Consider the following 22709-nt stretch of genomic DNA (forward strand, 5'->3'; position numbering starts at 1 on the left):
GTGCAATAATTACCCCTGCACTACGGGAAGCCCCGTTCAGTTCCTTTTTACCTACCTGTCGTTGCATGTACAGACCAAAACACCAACAGTGTGGTTGTGCTTTGGGAAGACATTTCACTTTTTCTTTCCAGCCCCCAACCTCAGACCGCTTGTCCTTTGGGACACCACCTCTGTTCCAAGTGCCACCTGCCCTCCCAGCGCCAGGAGTGTGTTGATGCAGTATTCCACAAGCAGTGTGGGGCACGCACAGCTTGCACTCGAACTGGGGATTGGTTTTTTGTAATTAATGTACTTGAAGGCTTTCCGAGCCCACCGTGGAGTTGTACTGTTGCTGTACTGTGAGCTAAGTGTCCTTGTTTTCTATGTGGATCTTGACCCTGGCTTGCTCTGTCTCACTGGGCTGGATGACACTGTATGTTGCCTCTTTTCTCCTTCACCCTTCCCTCCCTGCTAGCCTCCCTTTCTTCTCCCAAAGCTTTGGGTGCAAAACAGCTTCCCGTTTTGTGGAATTTTTATGTAGAATAAACATTTGTAACTGTAAAGCTCTGGCTGGCTCCTCTTTGTTTCAGGGGAAGGGAGGAGGGGCTGGGGAGCATGGGCTGGGGTGCGGACAACCCCAGCACCCTGGGAGCACTAAAGCGTGCAGGGAGGGCCTGATGTGAAGCACCCACAGGAGCAATCAACACAGGAATAACACTTCTGCCAGGAGGAACATTTGCCCTCATGGGACACACATCCTTATACTGCCCGAGTCCTGGTCGGTGGGCAGAGGGGAAGCTGGCAGGGAACTACGTGCTATATTCCCACCTCAGTACTCCCCTGCACAGGAGACCAGCAACACTTCTGACTCATTGACTGTTTAGTGAGAAGGCTGAATTTAATGTTCTGGCTCACCTGGAGCTCCAGATGGCTCACTGCACTCTCAGGAAGATAAGCAATGGCACTGCAGACACCAAGTGGCCAGAGCACTATCTGCCACTCTACCTTCACCAGGAAAACAGGGCTGGAAGCTTTGCAGTTGGCTGTTGGGCAGCACCTGAGCCAGTTTACAGCTTCAAGAGCCACAATGACCTGTCCCAGCAAGTCCCAGGCCTGGGGTGCCCATCTGTGCCATCCATGAGAGGCTCGCTGGAGGGACCAACACACCATCTTCCACACCAGTAGCATCCAAAGCAATTCAGAAGCGAGGGCGGCGCTTTCGACCTGTGTATTTTGTGTCTGCTCGCACTTCCCTGTGGAGAAAAGCAGCTAAGCACAATCCACAGGTCATTCTGAGAGGGGAGGGGAAGGGAAGTGACCTCATGGCAGGAGTTTGAACAAGTGACAGGAGGCCAGACCAGCACAGTCAGCCTCAACTGAGGCAGGACCCAGCTGAACTTACTTGCCCTGTCGTCGTCTACGCTCCTTCTTCTCAAGGATCCAGTCCCGGCTTTTCTTCACAGACTTGCCTTTAGCATTTCTGAACCGTGTCCTACAGACAAAGTGGACAGCGGCTGGAGAGGAACGGAGGTTCAGGGGTACAGTTTTCTGCCCTGGAGGATTGCCACCCAGAACTGGGCATGCCCTCTGCTTCATAAAACTAGCGAATACCCCTCCCACTACCCCGGATGAAAGAGGCTCAGCCAGCACTGGGGCAGGTAGCCAAACAGTCTAACTCCAGATGCACTGGGGGAGAAGGCTGCTTCCAGCCCCAGCTCTGAACCAAGGGATACCTACCCTCCACAGGCTGCAGCAGGCCAGCACTCCCCTGTGCCGTATCTGACACACCACCAGCACACTGGGCTGTGGGATCTTGGGGGAATACAGGCTGAAGCACAACCACCTTCCCCTTGTCTGCTCTACTAAGAACAAAGCAGACAAAGCCTCTGGCTTCCCAACAAGTTTCTAGTTCTGCTGTTGCCCTCCAAGATCAGGTACTCTCTGGACTAAGTGACCAGAGACATCAGTGTAAGAGGCAGGAAAACATGGCAGCCACAAGCTCCTGGCAGCCACGACGACTTTCCTCTGATTTTTGTTCTCTGTCTCTCCCACTGGCTGCAAGAGGGGCTCCTCCCTGCACCACTATCATGGGAGGAGACCTGGCCAGCAGGAGAAACCCCCTAGGGCACAGCTAAGCAGAGCTAAGCAAAGAATTTGACAGCAGAATAAAGGGAACACCAGGCTTCAGGCACAGCAGCCTGCCTCCCCAACAAAAAAAAGCCATGCTTGGTATCACCAGCACTGTAAACATTCCCCCTCCCATCACCACTGACTTATGCTACAGTGCTGAGCTGGAGAGCCAAGTGCCATACAGAAAGCGCACCTCAAACTGAATGCTCAGCTGCAGCTCTAGGGTAAGCATCAACAGCCCCATGATGCCACAGCAAAGCCCTCCAAACTAACCCGTTCCATTCCTTGTGTCTGGGGCCCTTCGATAAGATAAAGCAGTGCCCATCTGGGCTGCCAAGGGTCCTCCCAGTCCCTTCCGTCACTTCTCACATGGCAGCGCTGTGGTCCTCAGTCAGCAAAACCCAGCCCTTATAACCCCCTACGCTCCTTGCCTGGGGAGAACTTGCAGATTCAGCCCCTACACGGTACCTTTCATTGGTGAACTTTGCCTGGCGTATCTCTTCTCCATCAGCACACTCAGTACCAAGGCCCTGAAAAGCAAAATTATGAAGTCTCACTCTCCTCTGGAGCAGACAGAGCTAGCTAATAGTCATGCCATCTAAATTAAGGGGAACCCAGGCCTCTGCAAGAGGAAGGACTGGAGCAGGAACAAACTGGTCTTCCAGAAACTGTGGCAAAGAAACCAGATCTCAGGGAGAGCAGGGGTTGGTGACACTGACAGCAAATGTATAAATGAAGTCACATCTGCATGCGCAGAGCTGCCTGGCTCCCACTCTCACCCACAGCTCTTCCACACCACCCAGCAGCCAGGAGGACAACTCTGCTGCCTCACATTGCTCCTCACCTTTGGTAATGTGCCAGATGCCCCAACAAAGAGACAAAGGAAGAACCTGAAAGAATAATAAGGAGCATGAAGCTGGGATTCAGCACACGATTCCCAGTCCCCAGGCAAGACTAAGATTGTTTATAACAGAGTCAGATCTAAGCTATAACCTCTGTCCAGGACTGTATCATGGGAGAGAACAGCTTGGAAAAAAAAAAATCACTGCTAAACCCAGGCATCACCCCAAACACACACATACACAGAGACACAGGACTCACTTCTTGGCTTTGGCGCTGTTGGGGTAATCTACCACCATTCCCCCGGTAAAGCCAGCTCTCATGGCTTGGGCTGTGATGAGCTCCACCTGGAAAAAGCAGCATGTGCAAAAGTTATTTAGCAGTCATCCACCAGCAATGCCCAAGAGACCTCTGGGCTCGACCATAGCTAACTGCGCATGCCAAAGAAGGGTCATTCCTGCTCCTGCTAAACTCGCTCCTTAGTCTAGCCTGGGTTAATTGGCACAGCAGAATCTCCAGAAGAGGGATACTGGGCTGGATTTTCCAGCCCTGGGGAGTTACACTACAGTGTTGATTACTGTCTTCAAACCCAGCCACACAGGAAAATCCAGGACAGCAGATGCAGATCATGTCCTGCCAATTTCTTTCATTTTAAGGCTCAGCCCAAGACAACCTGTGAAGCAACAGAAACTGCATAGGGCATTCTCCTTACAGGGTTTTTTGGGGGCTCTTGAAGAGCTTTACAGCTGGTGGGAAGGACAGAGACACACACCAGATGTGGAGAAACACGATGCATTCAGAGGCCCAAAGAGCACATGACTTCTCTGCCTGGCTCTGCCTGTACCTCTTCCCCACTGACTGATGTACTGTACCTGTTCTGAGTTCTCAGGGTACAGCTGCAGGACAGCTCGGGATCCTCGGGCCTACAGGAAACAAAGTCAGTCACAAACCTGTCTCAGTGCAGGCAACCCCTCTAGTCAGCCAATTCGTAGCCCAGACACTAGCACCCACCTCCCCAAAGCCTCCTAGAGAACTCTCCCAGAAGAGCTGCTTAGACTACAGAGCCAGCTCCTCCACAGCACAGCAAGGCACAGGAGCAACAGCAGGGATCAGAGAAGCGTGAGACACCATGCAGGCAGGCAAGGAGATAGGAAATGGGTGCTCCTGCCAGGCCTCCATTTCAGAGCAGCATTTACTTAAAATACCTGACTTAAAATATCTTGCTAAAATGCACCAGCAAGGATGTAAAAGTAGGCAGAGGCATGGGAGAGCATGACACTTACCAAGGCAGTATAAAGAGTTGAGAAAAATTGATAAAGGCGTTTTGGAGGGCTGTGTGATTTCTTATCAGCATTACAAAGCCACTGCACTGCAGAAATACTGAAAGAAAACAAGACACCCGGGACCCTGAGCCATTGATTCTTTCGCAGAGCCTGTCACCTCCCTTTGAGTCTACTTCCAGCACTAAGCATGTGCCAGGCTTCAGGGAAACAATTTAATTTTCTCCACGCAGCTTTGCCTTCTGTTTTGCAGTTACACAAACCCCTCTGGAGACTCACTATGCCAAAACCCAACAAGGCACAGTAGTTATTCAAGCACAAAAGAATCACCAGTCATCCTCATTAGGCCAGGTGCTCAAGTAATTCAAGTGCTTAGCTGTGGCCCTTGCGTGGCCATGCAGGTTTTCCAAAATGAGCAATCCCAAAGCAAGCATTCGGATGAGCAAAAGATAGTCCCTGCTCCTTCCCAGCAGAAGGGAATACCCAGAGTTCTGAAGTATTCTCTAAGCAGAAAAGTGTTTCTGTCTCCTTCACCTAGCCCTTCATCCCAAAACCAACCATCAAACCTTTGATCCAGGGACTGACCTTGCAGCTGAGCAATAGTACAGACATACTTTCTGTCTTCCTCATTGGAGCAGGTCTCAACCCTCCTGACAATATTCCCAATTTGATTTTATTTACTTCAATAAACTTCCTAGCTCACCAGCACAAAAAAAAAGACAAACATCACTTGGGCAACAGCTGTCAGAAGCTGGTTCTACCATCCAGGATCTCAGCAGCTTGTCCCAGAGAGGTGGACTCATGTTGCATGGAGCAAAAAGAGTGACGCTCATCTATTATGCAGCATACACAGACCATGTGTGCAGTTATGTGGAGTATCAAGAGAGCTCACTTATAAACACAAACTCACCTGATACAGCCGTCAAACATACCAGGCCTGAAAGGAATGCCATGACCCACATCTGCAAGAAGAAGGTCTCCTTCCACCTCCCTCTCCATGGCCACATCTGCACAGAACAGAGAATGGCTCAGGCAACCAGCTCACACCTTTGGGGACCACCTTGGAGGTGAGGCAAGGGTGGCAAGGGAGGAGGGCCTGCTTACCCAGCATGGCAGGGCTGATGTCCATGCCAATCCAGTAGTGACCCCTATTGGAGATGTAATCCCCGCTCAGCCCAGAGCCACAGCTGAAGGGAGGAAGAGGGGAAAGCACAGGGATCATGGGCCTGGTCCGAGGGTGATGCCGGCCAGCTGCAATGCTACAGCAGGCTTTCCCTCTTCTTCAGCCCACAACAGAGAGACGCTGGTGCCGTGGGGCCTGGGTGCCCCTCGACCCGGGCACCCGTCCAGCCGAAGGCCCAGATGCCCCATTTGCCACGACACAGGGCAGGGCCCCCGCTCACCCCACGTCCAGGAGGAGGCACGGCCGGTCCTCAGGCAGTCCCAGCAGCTCCACAGCCCGCTCTGACATCTGCGACTGGATCTCCACCACCCGGGAGCTGCAAGGCACGGCCAGGGCATAGGCAGCAGGCTGCAACCCCGCGGCGCGATGCCTCCTACCACCGCCTCACGGTAGGACTTCACCCCCCCCGCCGCCGCGTGGCGGGGCTACCCCCCCCTCCGCCCCGCCTCACGATGGGACTCCGCCGCCGCTGCCACTCGGCGGGATCGTGCCCCCCAGGCCTCACGGCAGGACCCCCCCCACGCCCGGCGGGCTCCCCCACTGTCCGCTCCATGACGAGCCACACCCCCCGCCACCGCCTCATGACAGGACCACCCGCGCGGCCCGGCAGCCCCGGAGCCATCCCCCCCGACGTACTTCTGCGTGTACTTCCGCGCCTCGGCTTCATCGTAGAACTGCAACGAGAGAGAGGCGGAGCCGGTGAGGCCCAGGACCCCCAGGAGTGGAACGGAACGAACAGAAGAGAACAGAAGAGAACGGCCTGGCCCTCCCGCCCGCCCCGCCGCTCACCAGCTCCGGGGGCCCGCGGTGCTCGGGCCGGCGCCCGCTGCCCGCCATGCCGCCGCGTGACGTCACTGCCCTGCGCCGCGCGCGGAGGGCCCCGACGCGCCCAAAATGGCGGCGGTCGGGCGCTGAGGCGGCGCGGCGGGATGGAGCCGGCAGCGCTCGGCTGCCTGCGGCGCCTCCTGCCCGCCGCCCCGCGGGCCCTGCGGCCCGGCCGCGCCCTGGCGCCGTCCCGCGGCGGGCAGACGGGCGGCGGAGCTCCGCGGGCGCGCCGCGACCTGTACGAGGTGCTGGGAGTCCCGGCCACGGCGACAGCGGCGCAGATCAAGACGGCGTACTACGAGCAGTCGTTCCGCTACCACCCCGACCGCAACGCCGGCAGTGCCGCCGCCGCCGCCCGCTTCGCCGCCGTTAGCGAGGCCTATCGGGTGCTCGGCAGCGCCGCCCTGCGCCGCAAGTACGACCGCGGTCTCCTCAGCCGCGAGGACCTGCGCGGCGCCCCACAGCCCAAGGGCCGCCCGCCCCCTCCCCCCGCGCCGCCGCCTCCGGACCCCGCTGCCGCCCGCCGTGGGCCCGTCCGGCCGCCCTTCGATTTCGATGCCTTTTACCGGGCGCACTACGGGGAGCAGCTGGAGCGGGAGAGGGTGCTGCGGGCGCGGCGGGAGCAGCTGCGCCTCCGCCGGGAGGAGGCCGCGGCCCAGGGATGCTTCCGGATTGTCTCCGATCTCTCGGTCGGGCTCATCTTCTTCCTGGGTTTCGCTATCCTCTACGGCCTCAAGTGACAGCGGCGCCACTGCAGGGCAGGGTAGCCACCGGCGCACCCACATAGCTCCACTGCTGCGGTGGGACGGAGTGTCACCAGTGGGCATGGCACGCTGGCTGGGGGGCGTTTCCTGTACCCGCACAGCTGGCAGGCACCGTGTGCAGGCTCTGCTCCTGAGACTGAGACATGTCCCTTCTGCCAGTGTGACCTTCAGAGATGGTGCACAACTAGCAGGCTCCGTGTGTGGGCTCTGGTCCGTGGGCTGTGACCTGACCCCTCTGCCAGCATGACCTTCAGACATGGAGGGCAACTGGCAGGCACAATATGTGGCTGCGATGTGACCTCTGCAAGCGTGACCTGCAGACAGCATGTGACCGCTGGCTACCGCATGTGGGCTCTGCTCCGCAGGCTGTGATGTGCCCCTGCCACCAGCGTGACCTTGCAGACGGTGTAGGGGCTTGACCGGCTGCTATGTGCACCCTCTGCCAATATGACCTGCAGACAGTGCCTGACAGGTAAATGTGGTTCGTGGACTCTGCTTTGTGGAGGGGACATTGGCACTGCTGTTTGACCTTGGTGGGAACCATGTGCCTGGTCTAAGCCACAGCAGAGATTAAATGGCTGTCAGTGGTGTTTGTGTGCTGTGTGTGTTCGAGGGGGGTGCTCTCACTGGTGCTGAGTTAAGGCTCTCTGTGGTTTTCTGTTAATCTAAGACCTGCCACCTCTGTGCTGTCACATCTGTTGGTACTACGTCTTTGGGGAATTTTAGGAGTGTTGGTCTCCAAACTGCATCATTGCCCTCGTCTGTCCCTGTTCAGGGCTTGCCCTGCTGTGTCGCAAGTACAGAAGTCTTGGCTTCAGCAGCCTGGAATAATGAAACCTGGGCCCGTGGCGGCTCGTGTCCTGGTCAGTGTGTGACATCGGCTGGAGGTGCTGTCCAAAACACTGCTGTGTTTAGAACAGCCTGTCCTGTGTTGGGCTTGCCAGGAGCTTCGCACAAGACCATCCCACACAGGCCTTCGTGGCTGGGAGTGGTATGCTTCTGACCACTGAGTGCCATTATTTGTCTTTTATATGTATCTAAGTATCATTTGCACATAAGAGTATTTGCCTATTTAAGTACTGAAGTATTTTAAGAACTAAAGATTGTGTGTCTCGGAGCTTCTGTCTTTCCTTGAGTGAAGGTTTCACCTGTGCTATGCTGGTAGTATGTGGAGTGAGCGAAGCTTCATGGTATTGAACTCTGAGTGTGCCAAAGACTTCATTCATCTGCATTACTTTGCACTGGATTTGCTGCGCCTGGCTGGCACCGGTCTGCACAGGGACCAAGCCCTCTCCCCTCACTGCAGTGACCTTGGGTTATGATTTCTCCCAACACAAAAATGTTAAAAGCAAATGCCCCATGTTTTCTGGCTGTGGAGTTCTGTGATACTAAACTGAGCCTGAGACAGTAGCATGGCAGGGAGTAATAATGCCTCCTGGTACAGGGTATATACTGTACAGGAGAGCTTTCTGCCTTTTCTGGAAAGCACTGTACCACTTCCAGCTGCAGACTCCGGAGACCGCTGCATGTTTGGAGCAAATTCAGCCCAGGGACAGAGTGCGAGCTTTCCAGGATCCTCTCTGGTTGTCAGTCCATCCTTCTGTGTGGGATTATAGTGCTGAAATGTCAGTATGTGAAGAGCAGGAACCCAGCGTTCAAGGGTATCCGTTACAGAGTGAAAGTCTCCAGAGTTGTGGCTCTGTGTCATGTGCTGATGCATTTTCATGCCATAAACCAACTCACCTGAAAGATCAGAGGCGACTTTTCTGGCAGAGTTTGGCAGGAAATGTTCTCTTCCAGGCTGGAAGAGCTAGGATGTCCATAGGAAATGGTGGGTACTAGGGAGCACCTCTCCAGTTCCTGGTGTGGCTTGCAGGTTTTTAAGGCAGCCCTGCCAAACACAAGGTGTCCTCTGGATTGATCTTTCTTAAATCTATGTAGTGCCAAGGCCTGGGGCTTGTGGGCTGTTCCTGCAGGCAGGCTCTGTACCGAGCTGTGAGCCAGCTTCCTGGCAGAGAGAGGGTCTGGTGTGGAGCAGGAGGAACAGGCTAGCTGGTATGCTGCCTGCATCACTCTGCTCCCTAACACTGGGACAGGGAAGAGCTGCTGCAGTAAGCCAGCTGGGCTGGCTCCTGCTCTGTGTCTGGTGCTTGTGTCTGAAATTGTGGGGTGAAGTACCCAGGCACCAAAACTGAGCTAATCCATGTGCCTTTCAATGGGTGGTTTGGGCAGTTTATATTACTGGTTCTTCCTCAGGTGTCCACGATGTATCTTGAACATTAAATATAACTAGCCATAAACTGGTGATGAAATGACACACCTTTCTTTTGGTGGGCTTGGTTGGTAAATGTTCCTTGTACTTGCTGGAAAATGGAGGCTAGGGGACAGGCTGGTGTTGCACATAGTGACTGCAGCAGGTTGAGGAAGAGGGTGGGGAGTGGGGTCCTGTTTCCCTGAGGCCGTGCTGGGAAGGGTGGGCATCCTGCCTGCAGTCAGTGGGGCTTGGATAGGATGTCCTCCCTGGGCCACTGTGGAGTTCACTCCTGCCTGCTGGAGACCTGTTCTGTGCTGCCTCTGACACACGTGGGTTGCTGTGCACTTGTGACGTGTTCTCTGCAGGCAGTGTTTAGTTTTGCTCAGAGGAGGGGAAGCATGGAAGCAGGGTACGGAGGGATACTTTGGGGCATCCAGTGTGTCACTTTTGGTGTGGTACAATGTGTACTTCTCCCCAGCGTCACCTTCGCCCTCGTCAGGCCTGAATGCTCCTCTGCTCCAGGAAGGATTTCAGGAGCTTGGGCACCAAGTGGCTGTAGCTAGTCCAAATACACAGACCAGCTGCCAGCTCCCAGCACACCAGGTTTCTACCCCTTTGTCTTCTTGTGTCAACACTGTTGTCATGTTCTTGTCTTTCCCTAGTTGTTTCTCCGATGGAAAGGTGCCAGGAGCAACCGGATTTCTTGGGGCTTTCCTTTAGCCAGGTTAGTGCAGTTCTTGTAGGGTGCCTGCGGCACAACTGCTAGGGGAAATACAGCAGGGCCTAACTGTGACAGCAGTGGTGTGATGGCAGGGGCTTGTGTGAGCTGTACAAGCCCACCAGGATCAGAAGGTCAAAGTGGAAAAAGGAGATGAAACAGGGCACAAGTGGGGCTGATAGGATGTGTGAGGCTTACTGCACGGGGACCTACTCTGTATTTAAACCCCATGTTCTACCTCTCCTGTGGCAGTGGTTCAGCAGTACTGTTGTTGAGAGGTGACTGTTCATTGCTTCCAGCAGTGGGACGCTGAGCAATTGGAGAGGGTTACAGAGCTGTCTTCAGAGAGGGAGAAGCGCTGGGCAGATCAGTGAGAGCCATGATGAGTTTGCTTTCCCTCACACTTGCTGTGAGGAGGCATAGGCTTGTGCACTGCTCCAGCACCTTCCTCTGGCAGCTGCATCTGAGCCATGCAGCAGACAGTGAAGCTTTGCAATTGACTGTGTTCTTGGCTGTCTTCACACCTCAGGGACAACAAGGAGGGATCCTTGGGGTACTGAGCCACAGAGGGTTGTTTCTGTGAGAGACAGCCCATCTTCCTGCAGCTGGGGACAAGGCAGCTGTGGGTTGGGGTCACAGCAGGGAACAGCTTCCACTCCCAAGTCTACTGTGGGCTTTGCCTCCTTTAAGGATATATCCAGTTAGTATAAAACTAATCTCAGTAATATACTGCAGTCACAGCTGTTGTACAGCCCCCTCCTGGCCCGTGCTCTCCGGGTGGTGAGGATGGCAGTTTCAGCTGGGGAGGAGGTCACCATGAGTTGTTGGCATCCTGAGGCCTTTGCTGGGAGGAGTGTGATGTTCACAGTGGGGATTTCTTCCTCCTCGCTCTCGAGTCCACTGGGGCCACTTTTACACATTTTCTAGCACATCCTACGCCTCTCTTTGTTGCTCTGCAGCTCCACATTATGTCTGGCTTTATTAAATGATGTATTGTGTGCATGCTGGATGCTGATTCCTTGATCTCTTACCCCTGACACCTATTTTTGCCTGCTCTTAGATTTGTATCACTGAAAGGAACTGCCCAAGGGTGAGTTGCTGGTGGGGTCTCAGCTATCACCCTATGCCCACCCCTCCAGGCCTGTACTGCTCTACCCTGCACCCTCACCCCAGGGTTTATTCTGTGTTACTCAATCCACCCTTGAATTACTAACAAAAGACATCACACCACGCCACTGTAAAAGGGAAGCAAAACTAAAACTAAGTAGTTAATGGCCACTTGGTAATTAGATGCCATTACAAACTAAGTAAATCAAACAAAAGCTCCAGGCAAGCTGAGACAAGCCTGGATGAAGCCTGACAGCCCCTGTCCTGACACCTTGCAAGCTCAGTGTAGACCTCGTTGCCTAGTGCTATCCCAGCCTGTTCTCATGGGCTGATGTCCCTGTAACCACTGAGCTGCTTGCCTCAGCTGCTGGGTGGTGCAGCCTGCAGGCATGGGGTCTTGGTGCCTCATTGGGGCCTCTTCCCTCCATCTGGAGAAGCTGGCCTGCTCTTTGGGAAGGAATGGGTTAAACCTGGCTCCTGGCAGGTCTTTGGGGGTGCCAGCAGGGCTGGGGGCATAAGGGGCAGAGACAAGGAGCTGCAGGCCAGGTGAGCAGGGTCCTGAGCAGCACTGGAAGGTTGGCCATCATGCCCCCCCCACCCAAGAGGGGCTGGCCTGGCAGGGAGGGGGGTGAGGGGACAGCCCCAGCCCTCACCTGCCCTGGGATCTGTGGGCAGTGCTCTGCAGCCCAGTGCGGCTGCAGCTGGGCCCGCGGCGGCTCTACCCCTGCCCCAGGGAAGGGCCACATGGTTGGCAGCACCGGTGGATGGGGGGCAGCTGCCCCTCCCTTTACCAGCATCCCTTGCGGCAACCCTTCTGTTAATAGAGTTAACCATTAATAGAGTTTCCTCTGTTAACAGCCCTGCTGTCTGCCAAGTGCCTGCCATACAGGGGGGCCCAGCTGGGGCACCTTGGCACCACCCCTCGATGACTGGCCCTAGCCTGGGCTTTTGCATCCCCTGCCGACCTGGGGTTGTGGCTCAAAGGGTCTCCTGGAGGCTGCTCATGCTGGGGGCACCCCTTCTCTTCCAGGTGTCCTATCCCTCCTGGGCTGGGGGCTGCTGCTTACCCAGCCTGGCTTCCAAAAAGCCACGCCTGGGGGTGCCAGGGAGGCCACAGAGCTGGCAGGGCCAGCTCCCTGCCTGCCCCCCTGGGTTTGGCTGCACACCAGCTGGCATTGGGGCTGAGCTGGCTGCTGCCTGGCCCAGTGCAGAAATGAATGCAGATGCACACCTGTTGGCAATGCTTCCTCCTCCCCGGGGGCACGTTGACCACCCTTGACATGGCCCTGTGGGACAGTCAGCATTTGGTGCAGGCAGGGAGAGCCACTGTGCAGGCAAAGAGGGGCACAGAGGGATCACTGTGCTGCTGCCAGCTCCTGTCTGTTACCAATGTCCCTGTCTTGTGCCCTGTGCAGGACTTTGTCCTCAGCCCAGGTCTGCCTGTGGAAGGGGCTGGAGCTGCCAGTATGGTGAGGTGCTGACCACACACTCTAGGCAGACACCCAATGCTGCCACATTCCCCAGAGGCACGGGGTGCTCTAGTGCTGCATGTACACTCCCTACCAGGACCACTGCAACTGGGTAGTCCAACCACCCGCCTGGGGCAGTACGTGCTCCAAACTGGACAGGACCAACTCCAGGGTTGGAGGAACCTCCCCAGGGCAGGGGATCACCTTGCTTGGCAGCTTCCCAGTGGTTAAAGGACCTTGGCTGAAGTGGGGTGGTGGCCAGTCCAGCAGGACCATGGGGCTGCCAGGGCCTGCCCACTGCTACCTGAGCTGGGCAGGTGCCCGGGGGTGCTGCAGGGCTCCTATGGACAGAAAGCCAGCCAGGGCCACAGCGTCCCAGCTCACTTTGTTCTTTGGACCGTTGCTTTTAGTGCTGTCAGCTCTGGTGGGATATGCTCACCCTCCCCAGGCTGGAGAGAGGCAGCTGCTTACCTTGAGGGTTCACACTCATGGGGCCGCAGTTGCCCTTGCCGTAAGGTGACTCAGTACCTGCTCGGGGCCAGGGAATTTAGTCCTGGAGCTGGTGACAGACCCATGCAGCATTGTCTGGGACTGCTCAGCCCTGGGGAGCTGTGCAAAGCACGCACTGGCTGGGGAGACCCACTGGTTGTGCCTGGCTGGTTTTTGGGTGGCTTGGCTCCTCGTGCATGGTCACATGTGCACTAGTGCCAGCCCCAGTGCTGCGCCCGGTCCCATCTTGCAAGGCAGTGACACGGCTCATCAGCATTGCCTTTGGCTGCCATTCAGCCTGTACAGGTGCCTGGCTCTGGGCTCCAGCATACACCATATCCTCATGCCATTGCCTTGGGGTCCTTTCCTCCTGAGGCAAGTGCTAAGGTGGCCTTAATCTCCCAGGTGGGCATCCAGATCCTCAGGGAGAAGCCTTGTGCTTACACCCACACATCACTCAGGCCCATGTCCCCATGCTGCACCCACAGCCCTGGTCATCTCACACAGTGTCCAGTGCAGCCCTTGGGGTAGCTTGGGCAACTGTCTGGGGGACCCCATGACACGGGGTAGGACAGGGCTGCCTATGCATCCCAGCCCTCTCCAGACACAGCACAGATAGCCCCACATGGACCAAGTGGCCTCCTAAGTGCTCCTGCTTGGTCCCCTTACTTCCCTGGTTAGGTTAGCCCTGTGGGACTGGTATGGGAGGCCAACCAAGCTCTTGTGCCATGGCTGCCAGCCTACTATGGTCCTTCCTCCTGGCATGTGGCAAGCCACAGAGGTGGTGAGCCACAGAGCCTGACTGTGGCAGTCAGGCATGTCCTGGTACCTTTCATTGACAGGCTGAGCCCAAACAGAGCTTGGTAGGACCCAGGAAAGCAGGAGGTGCTCTGTGAAACCCCAGATATTCCAGTGACTACCATCTCCTTGCCTGCCAATAAAGCCACAGTGGCTGCTCCCCAATTTATCCTAGTCTTAAACCTGTTTTAACTGGTTATACTGGATGAGTGGTGCCATTCCCACAGGTGAGGGCTGGAGTTTGGCATAAGAGCCAGCACCCTCAGTGGTGGAGGGGGTGATCAGACACTGCAAGCCAATGGTCCATATTTTGGGATGCTTTGTAGCCACAGCCAGGGCCCCTTGTTGCTTTGGGCGATTTCTAAGCAGTCCACATAACAGTGCCAAGCTGCAGGGTGGGCAGGCAACTGGGAAGGAAGAAAAAATGCTACAACCAGATGGGCTGAATGCACAAGAAGAACCTGAAACCCAATCAAAAGCTAGAACCAGCACAAGAGACACCCCAGAGCAGGGAACAAGTACCCCAGGGTGCCCAGGAAGCTGCAGTGGAGGAACCAGGGCTATCCCCTGCCCCAGGCTTGTCTCACCATCCATTGCATGAAATTAAGGAAAACAACAGAGGAGCCTGGGATGAAACAGGGTGAGCTTAGGCCTCCTGCTGCCTTTCCAGTGGTGTCTGAAGCCAGGGCTAGTGCAAAAGGGTGGATGGAGAATGGGTACTAAAAACACTGCAGAGCTGCACACAGGCCCATGAGACAAGCTGCCGCAGGGGCATGAGTGAGACTGGCCTTCATGGGGGTGAGGACTTGGCTGCTGGCATACAGCATCTCTGGTTACCAGAAGTCTTCACCATGTGCAGGGCCAAACTGCTGGGAGGTAGTCCCTGGCACCTATCTGGGTGGAAACACACACTCACTGGGCTCTCTGCTCCCCTTGTGGGGGCTCTTTGCCTTCCCCAGGGCACTGATGGGCTGAGCCAAGTGCAGGTGCAATGCCTGGGGGCTTGCCAGTCTGGAGGACCCTCTTTGAGTGCCAGTCACCACCAAGCCTGGCAAGTGTCCCCACGCAACCACCTCCTCCCTGCCTGTCCCATCCCTCTGTTCATAGCCAGAGCCAAGGGGTAACACAGAAAGTGGAAAAGAGCCTTTATTTAGAAAGTACACGGTGCCCACTGCTCCTGGGCCCTCTTCCCTGCTATCTCCCACCTGATAGAGTCCACCGACGTCCCTACAAACCACCCGCGCCCACCTCATGTCACTGTTCCTCTTGCTGTGGATGCAGACACCTCCCCCCAGCAGCTCCCCAAGTGCAGTGCCTGGCCATAGCACCCGCCCCATCCCACCCCCGGCCAAACACCACCAACCCCCTGTGAGCACCCACCCCATGCCTGCCCAACAGACACCGCAGCCCCTCGGAGCTGTGCCTACACCACAAACCCACCCCCACGTGCTCCCTGGCCAGGGTGTTCCTGTGCAGCCCCCGTGGAGGCACAGGACCAGGAGCGGGAAGATCCCCCATCCCTGCCCTGCTACCAGTGTGGAGGCTCCAGCTTCTGGTGTCACAGCCACTGCTGCCTGCAGAAGGGCTGGGGGCTGAGCAGGGGGATGTGTCCAACGAGGCGCAGGGGTGAGCCCGGGCTGGGGATTTTGGAGCGGGGAGATGCTGGCTGGTGTCCCAGGGCTGGGAGATGGTGTCTGCGAGGCACAGCCGGCATGGCAAAGGGCACAACAGCCTCCGAGGGGATGAGAAAGGCAGGCACAAAACCATAGGAGAGATGGAAGGCTTTGGGGGCTACTCCATTCCGAAGCAGGGCAAGGCGGGTTGGTGCTGGGCTAGCCAGGGCACCTGGGCACCCCATGGGGCCCACAGGGTCCCTGCCCACCTGGTCTTTCTGCAGCAGCTCCTGCAGTTTCTCCAGCTGTGTCCGGCAGATGTGGGAGCGTGTGCGGCTCTGGCAGAAGGACTCCAGAAAGGAATCAAGGGGCAGGTCCTGGGCCAGGAACTGCTTTATCTGTGCCTGTGGGACAGGCAGTGGGGCAGCATCAAGCCAAGAGAGCCGTGGGACCACAAAGGGAGTGCAGATAGCTGAGCACCCCCAGACCCGGGACTCTTCTCCAGGGCCTGGCACATGGGAGGGCATGAAGGGGAGTCCAGGGCCAAGGTGAGGAAGGGGCAGCAGCACAGGGGTCTCGCCTGACTCACCTCCGACTCTGCCTCAGAGGCATCGAGCTTGGCTTGGAGCTGGCTCAGGGCACTCTGCGGGCTCCACTTCTCCAGGTAAGCCTCTGTGTCAGGAGAGGATGGGGCTGCTGAAAAACCTCCCGCCAGACACCCCCACTGCTGGGGCTGTGGTCTTTCCTACCCCCAAGCATCAGATCTCGCCCCCCTTGAACTGAAATACCCTCAAACACATCCCTGGAGCCACCTGCACACTGAGGCCTGCATCCCACCACAGCATCAGTGCCAGCCGAGGGCTGGCTATGTCGCAGGCAGCATCGCCCCCCGCTGCTCCTGATCATGGCTGGGCCATTTCCCCAGCACAGGTTCGAGGATGCTAAGCCCACCCGGGCCCTTGTATTAACGTGGGTTGCTCTGGCCGTGCTGGGCTTTGCCTTGTCCCATTGGCTGCACCTCACTCACCTAGACGCTGCTGCTTGTCCCAACATGCCTCTCGTATCTCCTGCAGCTCCTGGTACCTGATGGCTAGGGAAGCCTTCCCGTCCTCCAGCCGCGGGCGCAGGGACAGGTTCACCCTGGCCAGGGTGCAGTTTGAAGCCAAACACATCTCCCGCTCCAGCTGCAGACTCTGAAACTGCGAGGATGGGAAGTGAGTGGGGGGAGGTGTCAGAACTGGGAGAAATGGACAGAACCAGTCAGAGCTGGCAGCCTGCCGGGAGGGTGTCCATCTCCATCCAGGGGCAAACCCTCTCCTCCTACACTGTCCCCATCCCTCTGCTCTGCCTGGAAAGGGAGTCTGTCCCAGGGGGGATGCGATGGCTGGACCCAGGCTACACACACCACAGGGCAGCTTACCCTGAATGTGGGAAAGCTCACAGCTGGCTACCCAGTCCCCTTTGCAGAGGAAAGTACTCGTTAGCCAACAACGATGTCAGGAGAGAGAAACACACCCTCTCTCGGTGCACACACATTTTCCGCCCACCCAGAGAGGGGAGTAGAGCGTGGTGCTGGGCTGCGCTTTGAGAGGCCCAGGGGAAAGATGATGAAATGAGGCTGAGAATGATTTATAGAATAACCCGACCCTGTTACCGCAGAGAAGCGCCAGGAACCGCTGGAGCCAGGGAGCACTCGGGGCTCATCCCAGCTGTGGGCAACGAAGGCAGACGTGGAGGGCACGGCGAGGGGCCGGGGCCTACCAGCCTCCCCCAAATTTCGGGGCAGTGAGAGCTGAGAGCAGCGAAGGCAGCGGCTGTGGCCCTGCCCTGGATTTTGGTGGCCCGAGGCTACTTGGCAGGCGACGGCTGCCGAAACTCCGAGCGGCACCAGGAGCCCCGCGCAGCCGCCGGCCGGGACGCCCAAGCCGAGGTTTCCCCGCGGCCACCCCAGCCAGCCGGTGGGTTTTGCTGCTCCGCCACAGCCTCCGGGCTCGGCGGGCGGGATTTCAGGTATCAGGGGAAGACCGACGTGCAGCGGTGCCAGGGACCGGCGGGGTGATGCCCGGTGCCCCGGGCTGCGGGCGGCTCCACCCCGTGCACCGGGAAAGCCCCGCTGGGGGCGAGCGCTGCACGGCTCGGCTCCGCTCCGCCGGCTGTGGGACCCGGCCCCCCCCCGGCCGTACCTTCCTGCTGAGGCGGGCGGCGCGCTGCAGCCGGGGCTCGTCCTGCAGCAGGGCGCGGAGCTGCGCGGTGCTGAGCACCCCGAAGCGGCGCGGGGAGCCGGGCAGCGCCGGGGGCCGGGACATGGGCCGGAGCACAAGCGGGCACGGGCCAGGGCCCCCCGCTCCGCCGGCAGCTGCGCGCGCCCCGCCCCCGCCGCGCGCTGTCCCGCGCTCACCCTCCCCGGCGGTCTTAAAGGAGCCGCGGCTGAGCACAAGGCGCCGCGGTTCTGTACCGCCCCGCCCCCGGCTGGGGGTTGGAACCGGCAATGCACCCCGCTGTGTGCATCCTGCACCCTGCCATGTACATCCTGCACTTCACCGCGCTGTGTGCATCCGGCACTGCAACCCGCACTGTGCATCCTGCGTTGCACCACACTGTGTGCATCCTGCACTGCACTCCACTTTGTCCATCCTGTGCACTGCACTCCGCTCTGTGCATGCTGTACCCTGCTATGTGCATCCTGCACTGCACCCCACTGTGTGCATCCTGCACCTCCATGCACGTATCCTGCGCTGCACCACACTATGTGCATCCTGCACAGCACTGGGTATGCCCTGCACTGCACCACAGTGAGTGCATCCTGCTTATCACTGCATTGGCCTCACCCTGTACTTCATGGCACTGCACTTGTGCATCCTGTGGACATCCTGGCACCGCTGTACCCATCTGCTCAGAAGAGGAGAGAGAGAGAGAGCAATGATGCACGCTGTCACTGCCGGCTCTTTGCAGGTCCCCTTCGTCTTTTGGGGAAGGGAGAGGGGGGAGCGCTTGCCCCATTTGTGATGGGGAAGTGCTCGCTGCAGGGTGTTGAGGTCACTAAATGTTTGCAGGGATTCAGAGACCTAAAAGAAAAATTCAGGGAGCAGAAACCTGCCTGAGGACTATCAGCTCCACCTCAGGACATCTCTGTGCTGGAAACTCTCCTTGTATCTTTGCCCGGTTCTTACTCTTTAGGTAAAAGATGTGGTGGAGAAGCTGGGGAGAAGTAGCAAACCAGGACCTCAGGGGAGGTGGGGATTGCTTCCCGGGGAAGTTTTACCTTAGTGAAAAACCGCAGCTGCAAGGAGAGCCGTGCACTGCTGCTGGAGCGGGGACTGCTCTGTCCTGGCCAGGACATTTCCATGGAGCAAATGTCTGGTGGGAGACAGCATTTAATGTCCGTGCTTGACTTCAGGTGTCACCTCAAACCAACACTGGCTGCTGGAGCTGAGTGAAGGGAAGCTGCCAGGGAGCTGCTGGGGGCTGGTGGTCAGTGCTGTTGGGTGGCCAAGAGCCCAGCAGGATTTAGGAAGCATTTGGGTGGGTAGCTTGGAATAAGGGGCTGTGTGGAGCTGGTGCTGTTGTAGGAGAGATGAGAACCAGTCTGTACACTGGGATGTGCTGTGGTGGAGGGACAAGATGGCAATGCAGAGACACCCACTCGCTGAGCCCATCCTCCTGGGCCTGTGGGTGCCAGCTCTCTTGTACTGTGGGGATATTTTAGGATGCTCTTCTGCATCTGCTGGCCCGTGTCTCTCCACTGCCTTTGGAGAGCCCTAGCAGAAGACAGCACTACCGGGATAAGGATCATTTGCTCCTTAGTCCAGCAGTGCAAATGCAACTCCAATTTTGCCTGTTGCTTGGAAACCCCAGAGGCCCAGGAGCAGCAGCAGTGTCATTTCACAGTCTGCCCAGTGCCACCTGATGTCATTGAGCCTGCTGACTTTGGAAGCTAAATCCACTCTGGGGGCACTGGGGGGGGGGGGGCACCATCCTGACAGCCATCCTCCACCTGCCACTACCATCTTGTGCCCCTGGTGCAGGAGAGCCTCTCTTCCAGCCAATGTCAAGTCCATCACGGAGCTGTCCTGTGCCTCCCCTCCCTGTGCTGTGGTGCCCATTGCAAGGCAGGCATGGGCTGTACTCTTGTTATAAGTTTGGACAAAGGTCCAGGAGCCGACTGTGGTGAATAATTAGAAGTAATTTATTAAGCAAGCGGTAAATAGGCAAAACAGCGCTGGGCGGCCGGGGAGCCACTGCTCCACCAACGGCTCGCAACCCCCCTTCCCGTAGCCACAGTTCTTATAGTCCTCTATTTCCGGTATATGTGTCATTTTCGGTATACGTATCTTCCTTAGCGTACTCCGCGTCTGCGCCGATCTGTTGCTAGGGGGGTCTTTTTCTGCCTTCTGGCTTCCTTGGTGTACTCCGCATCTGCGCCGATCTGTTGCTAGGGGGGTCTTTTTCTGCCTCCTGGTGATTGCTGGGATGAAGGCCCCCAAGTCTTCCTCCTGCGACTGCCCTGTGCCACTCACTTGACACATGCGTGTTTTATTACCTTTTACAGGCCCCAAGTCTTCCTCCTGTGACCACCCTGGGCCCCTCACTTGACACATACATGTTTTATTACCTTTTGTATAAACACAAGGCTTGCACAAACATTGTTTACATTACCAGTTATCTGTAGCTAATGCAAGACTCCCTCCTTCCTGTTTTAAGGCCGACATCTGGTTTTTCTACTAACATAAGCAAGATTTGATTAACAAACGCTTATCTATTATCACAATCCCCCCTCTTTCTTTTTCCCATTTTGTTCATCAAATCGTCTCACTGCTTCTTTTGCTCTTTCTAAGATAGGGGCTTCTTCGATTTGCAATTCGCCCTCTCTAAGTTGTTCATATTGACTTCTAATTAGCATCAACTGTGCTGCTTCCAACCTCCCCTTAACTATGGTGATTAATCTATTAAAAATGCATGGTCCAAAAGTAAGTCCTAAAACTAACAAAATGAGTGGCCCAGCTATCGTTGATAATAAGGTGGTGAGCCAAGGGGAGTGATTAAACCACGATTCGTACCAACTTTGCTGCATTTCTCTTTCTTTTTTTTTTCTTTTTTTTCTAATCCCTCCCGGAGTTTAGTCATGGTGTCGCGAACCACCCCTGTGTGATCTGCATACACACAACATTCTTCTCGAAGAGCAGCACACAACCCCCCTTGTTGTAAAAACATTAGGTCTAGTCCTCGTCTATTTTGTAGGTCCACTTCAGATAATGACCTTAATGAGGACTCTAGAGCACTAATAGATTTTTCAATCTTTACTAAGTCTTCGTCTACAGCTACCCTCAAGGCTCGGAATTTCTGATCTTGTTGGATCAGTGAGGCAATACCAGTTCCTGCTCCAGCTGCCCCTGCAGCCATTAACAGGCCTATAGTTAACGCCGTAAAAGGCTCTCTTTTTTGTAAGTGATGTTCCCGTACAGTGTGGTAATCGTATACAAAGCTCTCTGGATGGTAAATTATCTTGGGGACGATTATCACTTGTATGCAGTACTCATCTCTTTCATTAAACACTTTTAGAGATAAACAAGGGGTAATTCCAGTTTTAGAACAAATCCATTTAGTATTTCTTGCGGGTATCAGCCAGTCTGCTGGAGGTTTCCCTTTTAGTGAGGTTTTTACTCCACATAAGTGATCTTTTTCTAATGGGATTTTTCCCAGGCATCTACCCTTTCCGGAGACTTGGGATAAAGTTATTCCCTGCTTTTGTCCCATTTCTTTTCCCCATAGGCATTGGGCAGGGTTTGAACCATTGATTCTTTTAATTTAAAGGTCACTCCCATGGCTTCATAAAACGGGGGTTTGATGCCATAGCAGAGCCAGCAATGTTCAGTTAGGTTTGGACTAGTGGCATTGAGCACTTGGTAGCTTGCTTGAACAAGCTTCCACAATGAATTATCTTCAATTTTCTCTTGCGGCTCATTCTCCGGAATAGAGGCGACATTAATTACCCCTGTGGCAGCATTATCCTTTAATTCCTTTAATTCTTTTGTCTCCTTTTCTCCTGCAAGTACTGAGTTGGGGCTGACTCCTATGGGATCATTTGGTAAAACTTCTTTCCTGATCAAGATCAGACCCCCTTTATCAGTTCCTGGTTCCCAATATTGCATTCCCCAGGTTCTACCTACTATCCACCCAGGATCTGAAGGGTTGGATACATTTATATATATGTATTCACAACTCCCAAGCCAATAGCCGATTGTCGCACCAGCAGAGTCGCGTTGAGGTGGCGTGCATCCAGGGGGCCCCCAACCTACTGTTATATGAGGATCCTTGCCTCCCCCTGGTTGCCAATCTGAGGCGACAGTTTCACATCCCCAATAAGCACAGTAATATTCATTCGGATAGTTACAGTATCCTTTCCCAGGGTTTGAATTGGGACAAAAATAAAATCCCAGGCTGGGGTGGCATGGTTTTCTGGGGACTAATTGACAGAGAGTGGGAGTAAAACTTGGGGCTCCTGGCGTAGTTATGATTTGGATATTTTGTTGGTCCTCCCACCTGCTTAGAGTCCATTTATAGGGTTGATGTGCATATTTGTGTTCCCCTTGAGAATTTCCCAGATACAATAGCAGCAATAAAAATACCAAAATGCGTCGGGATTGTGGAGTATGCTTTTGGCCAATTGTATTCAATGGATTTGATATCTGTGGTGAAGTGTATGCCGTGTTGTTGCCATTTGGGTCGGAATAACGACTGTAATCACCAGGGGATGTTAAGCTTTTAGCCTGAGAGTCTGGGTTAACTTCGAGGCAATTCATCCAATGCTCTTGTACCATCCCATTCTTTGGGCTCTCGGTTTCTCTTCCCCACCTTTTTACTCCTCTGCCTCGCCCGTCTACTCGGTTGCTTCGAGCAACGGGGTGTGCCATCTTCTCGGCAGCAGGGGTATTCTTCAGGGGTTCTTGTACCGATTTTTTTTTTTTTTTTTTTTTTTTTTTTAACTCCTGGTGAGTCGCACGTATTCCCTTTAAGGCTTCACGGCAACACACTTGAGTAATTTCAACTATATAAGGAATGGGTTCATTGTGATAGTAACAATATTTTTCGGGATTTATACTTAAGCTAAAGATTTCCCACCACTCTCTGGATCACTCTTTTAGTTGTCCTGTTGAGACTTTTACTTGTAAGGCCAATTCAGTTAAATTCCTCTCCTTTCCCAGCACTCTCTATACACCTCTCTCGGGGGCTCCCCTTTATGGCAATGGGTCCACCACTGTT

The 22709-nt window shown here is 55.6% G+C and overlaps 4 protein-coding genes across 5 annotated transcripts in view; 2 read left to right on the top strand and 2 right to left on the bottom strand.

Annotated features, from left to right (window-relative positions):
- Positions 1-858: 858 nt before the first annotated feature.
- On the bottom strand, positions 859-6294 carry BUD23 (BUD23 rRNA methyltransferase and ribosome maturation factor). The gene is made up of 12 exons (XM_052803169.1): positions 6202-6294; positions 6049-6086; positions 5633-5728; positions 5334-5416; positions 5140-5236; positions 4233-4329; positions 3822-3872; positions 3211-3296; positions 2954-2999; positions 2578-2639; positions 1382-1471; positions 859-1232 (listed from the first exon to the last, which is right to left on the bottom strand). Exons 1-12 carry the CDS (start codon positions 6247-6249, stop codon positions 1178-1180), a joined length of 849 nt encoding a protein of 282 aa, XP_052659129.1. The 5' UTR covers positions 6250-6294; the 3' UTR covers positions 859-1177.
- Positions 6269-10980, top strand: DNAJC30 (DnaJ heat shock protein family (Hsp40) member C30). Of its 2 annotated transcripts, none has more exons than XM_052803174.1 (2): positions 6269-7473; positions 9918-10980. In XM_052803174.1, exon 1 carries the CDS (start codon positions 6342-6344, stop codon positions 6975-6977), a length of 636 nt encoding a protein of 211 aa, XP_052659134.1. In that variant the 5' UTR covers positions 6269-6341; the 3' UTR covers positions 6978-7473; positions 9918-10980. The 2 variants fall into 2 exon arrangements, with proteins under 2 accessions (XP_052659134.1, XP_052659133.1); XM_052803173.1 differs by lacking the exon at positions 9918-10980 and adding an exon at positions 7728-9313.
- LOC128148845 (fibrinogen-like protein 1-like protein) overlaps positions 7425-22709 on the top strand; it is a 33313-nt gene continuing 18028 nt past the window's right edge. Inside the window, exon 1 of the mRNA XM_052803172.1 lies at positions 7425-7473. Coding sequence (XP_052659132.1) covers positions 7449-7473 — 25 coding nt within the window. The 5' untranslated portion in view covers positions 7425-7448. The remainder of the gene's footprint in view (positions 7474-22709) is intronic.
- Positions 14958-17815, bottom strand: VPS37D (VPS37D subunit of ESCRT-I). Its single transcript, XM_052803171.1, has 4 exons — positions 17633-17815; positions 16477-16648; positions 16039-16121; positions 14958-15853 (listed from the first exon to the last, which is right to left on the bottom strand). Exons 1-4 carry the CDS (start codon positions 17753-17755, stop codon positions 15395-15397), a joined length of 837 nt encoding a protein of 278 aa, XP_052659131.1. The 5' UTR covers positions 17756-17815; the 3' UTR covers positions 14958-15394.

This window comes from Harpia harpyja, chromosome 12 (genome assembly GCF_026419915.1).
Source record: "Harpia harpyja isolate bHarHar1 chromosome 12, bHarHar1 primary haplotype, whole genome shotgun sequence".
Taxonomy (NCBI): Eukaryota; Metazoa; Chordata; class Aves; order Accipitriformes; family Accipitridae; genus Harpia; species Harpia harpyja.

Excerpts from the sequence above, each read along its gene's own strand:
- BUD23 (XM_052803169.1), bottom strand. The coding sequence starts at position 6,249 with ATGGCGGGCAGCGGGCGCCGGCCCGAGCACCGCGGGCCCCCGGAGCTG. Across the intron at positions 3,873-4,232 it reads CAACTCTTTATACTGCCTTG|GCCCGAGGATCCCGAGCTGT; the intron begins GTAAGTGTCATG and ends TGTTTCCTGTAG. Across the intron at positions 1,233-1,381 it reads CGTAGACGACGACAGGGCAA|GGAAGTGCGAGCAGACACAA; the intron begins GTAAGTTCAGCT and ends TTTTCTCCACAG.
- DNAJC30 (XM_052803174.1), top strand. The coding sequence starts at position 6,342 with ATGGAGCCGGCAGCGCTCGGCTGCCTGCGGCGCCTCCTGCCCGCCGCC.
- VPS37D (XM_052803171.1), bottom strand. The coding sequence starts at position 17,755 with ATGTCCCGGCCCCCGGCGCTGCCCGGCTCCCCGCGCCGCTTCGGGGTG. Across the intron at positions 16,649-17,632 it reads CCGCCCGCCTCAGCAGGAAG|TTTCAGAGTCTGCAGCTGGA; the intron begins GTACGGCCGGGG and ends CCATCCTCGCAG. Across the intron at positions 15,854-16,038 it reads CCTCTGAGGCAGAGTCGGAG|GCACAGATAAAGCAGTTCCT; the intron begins GTGAGTCAGGCG and ends CCTGTCCCACAG.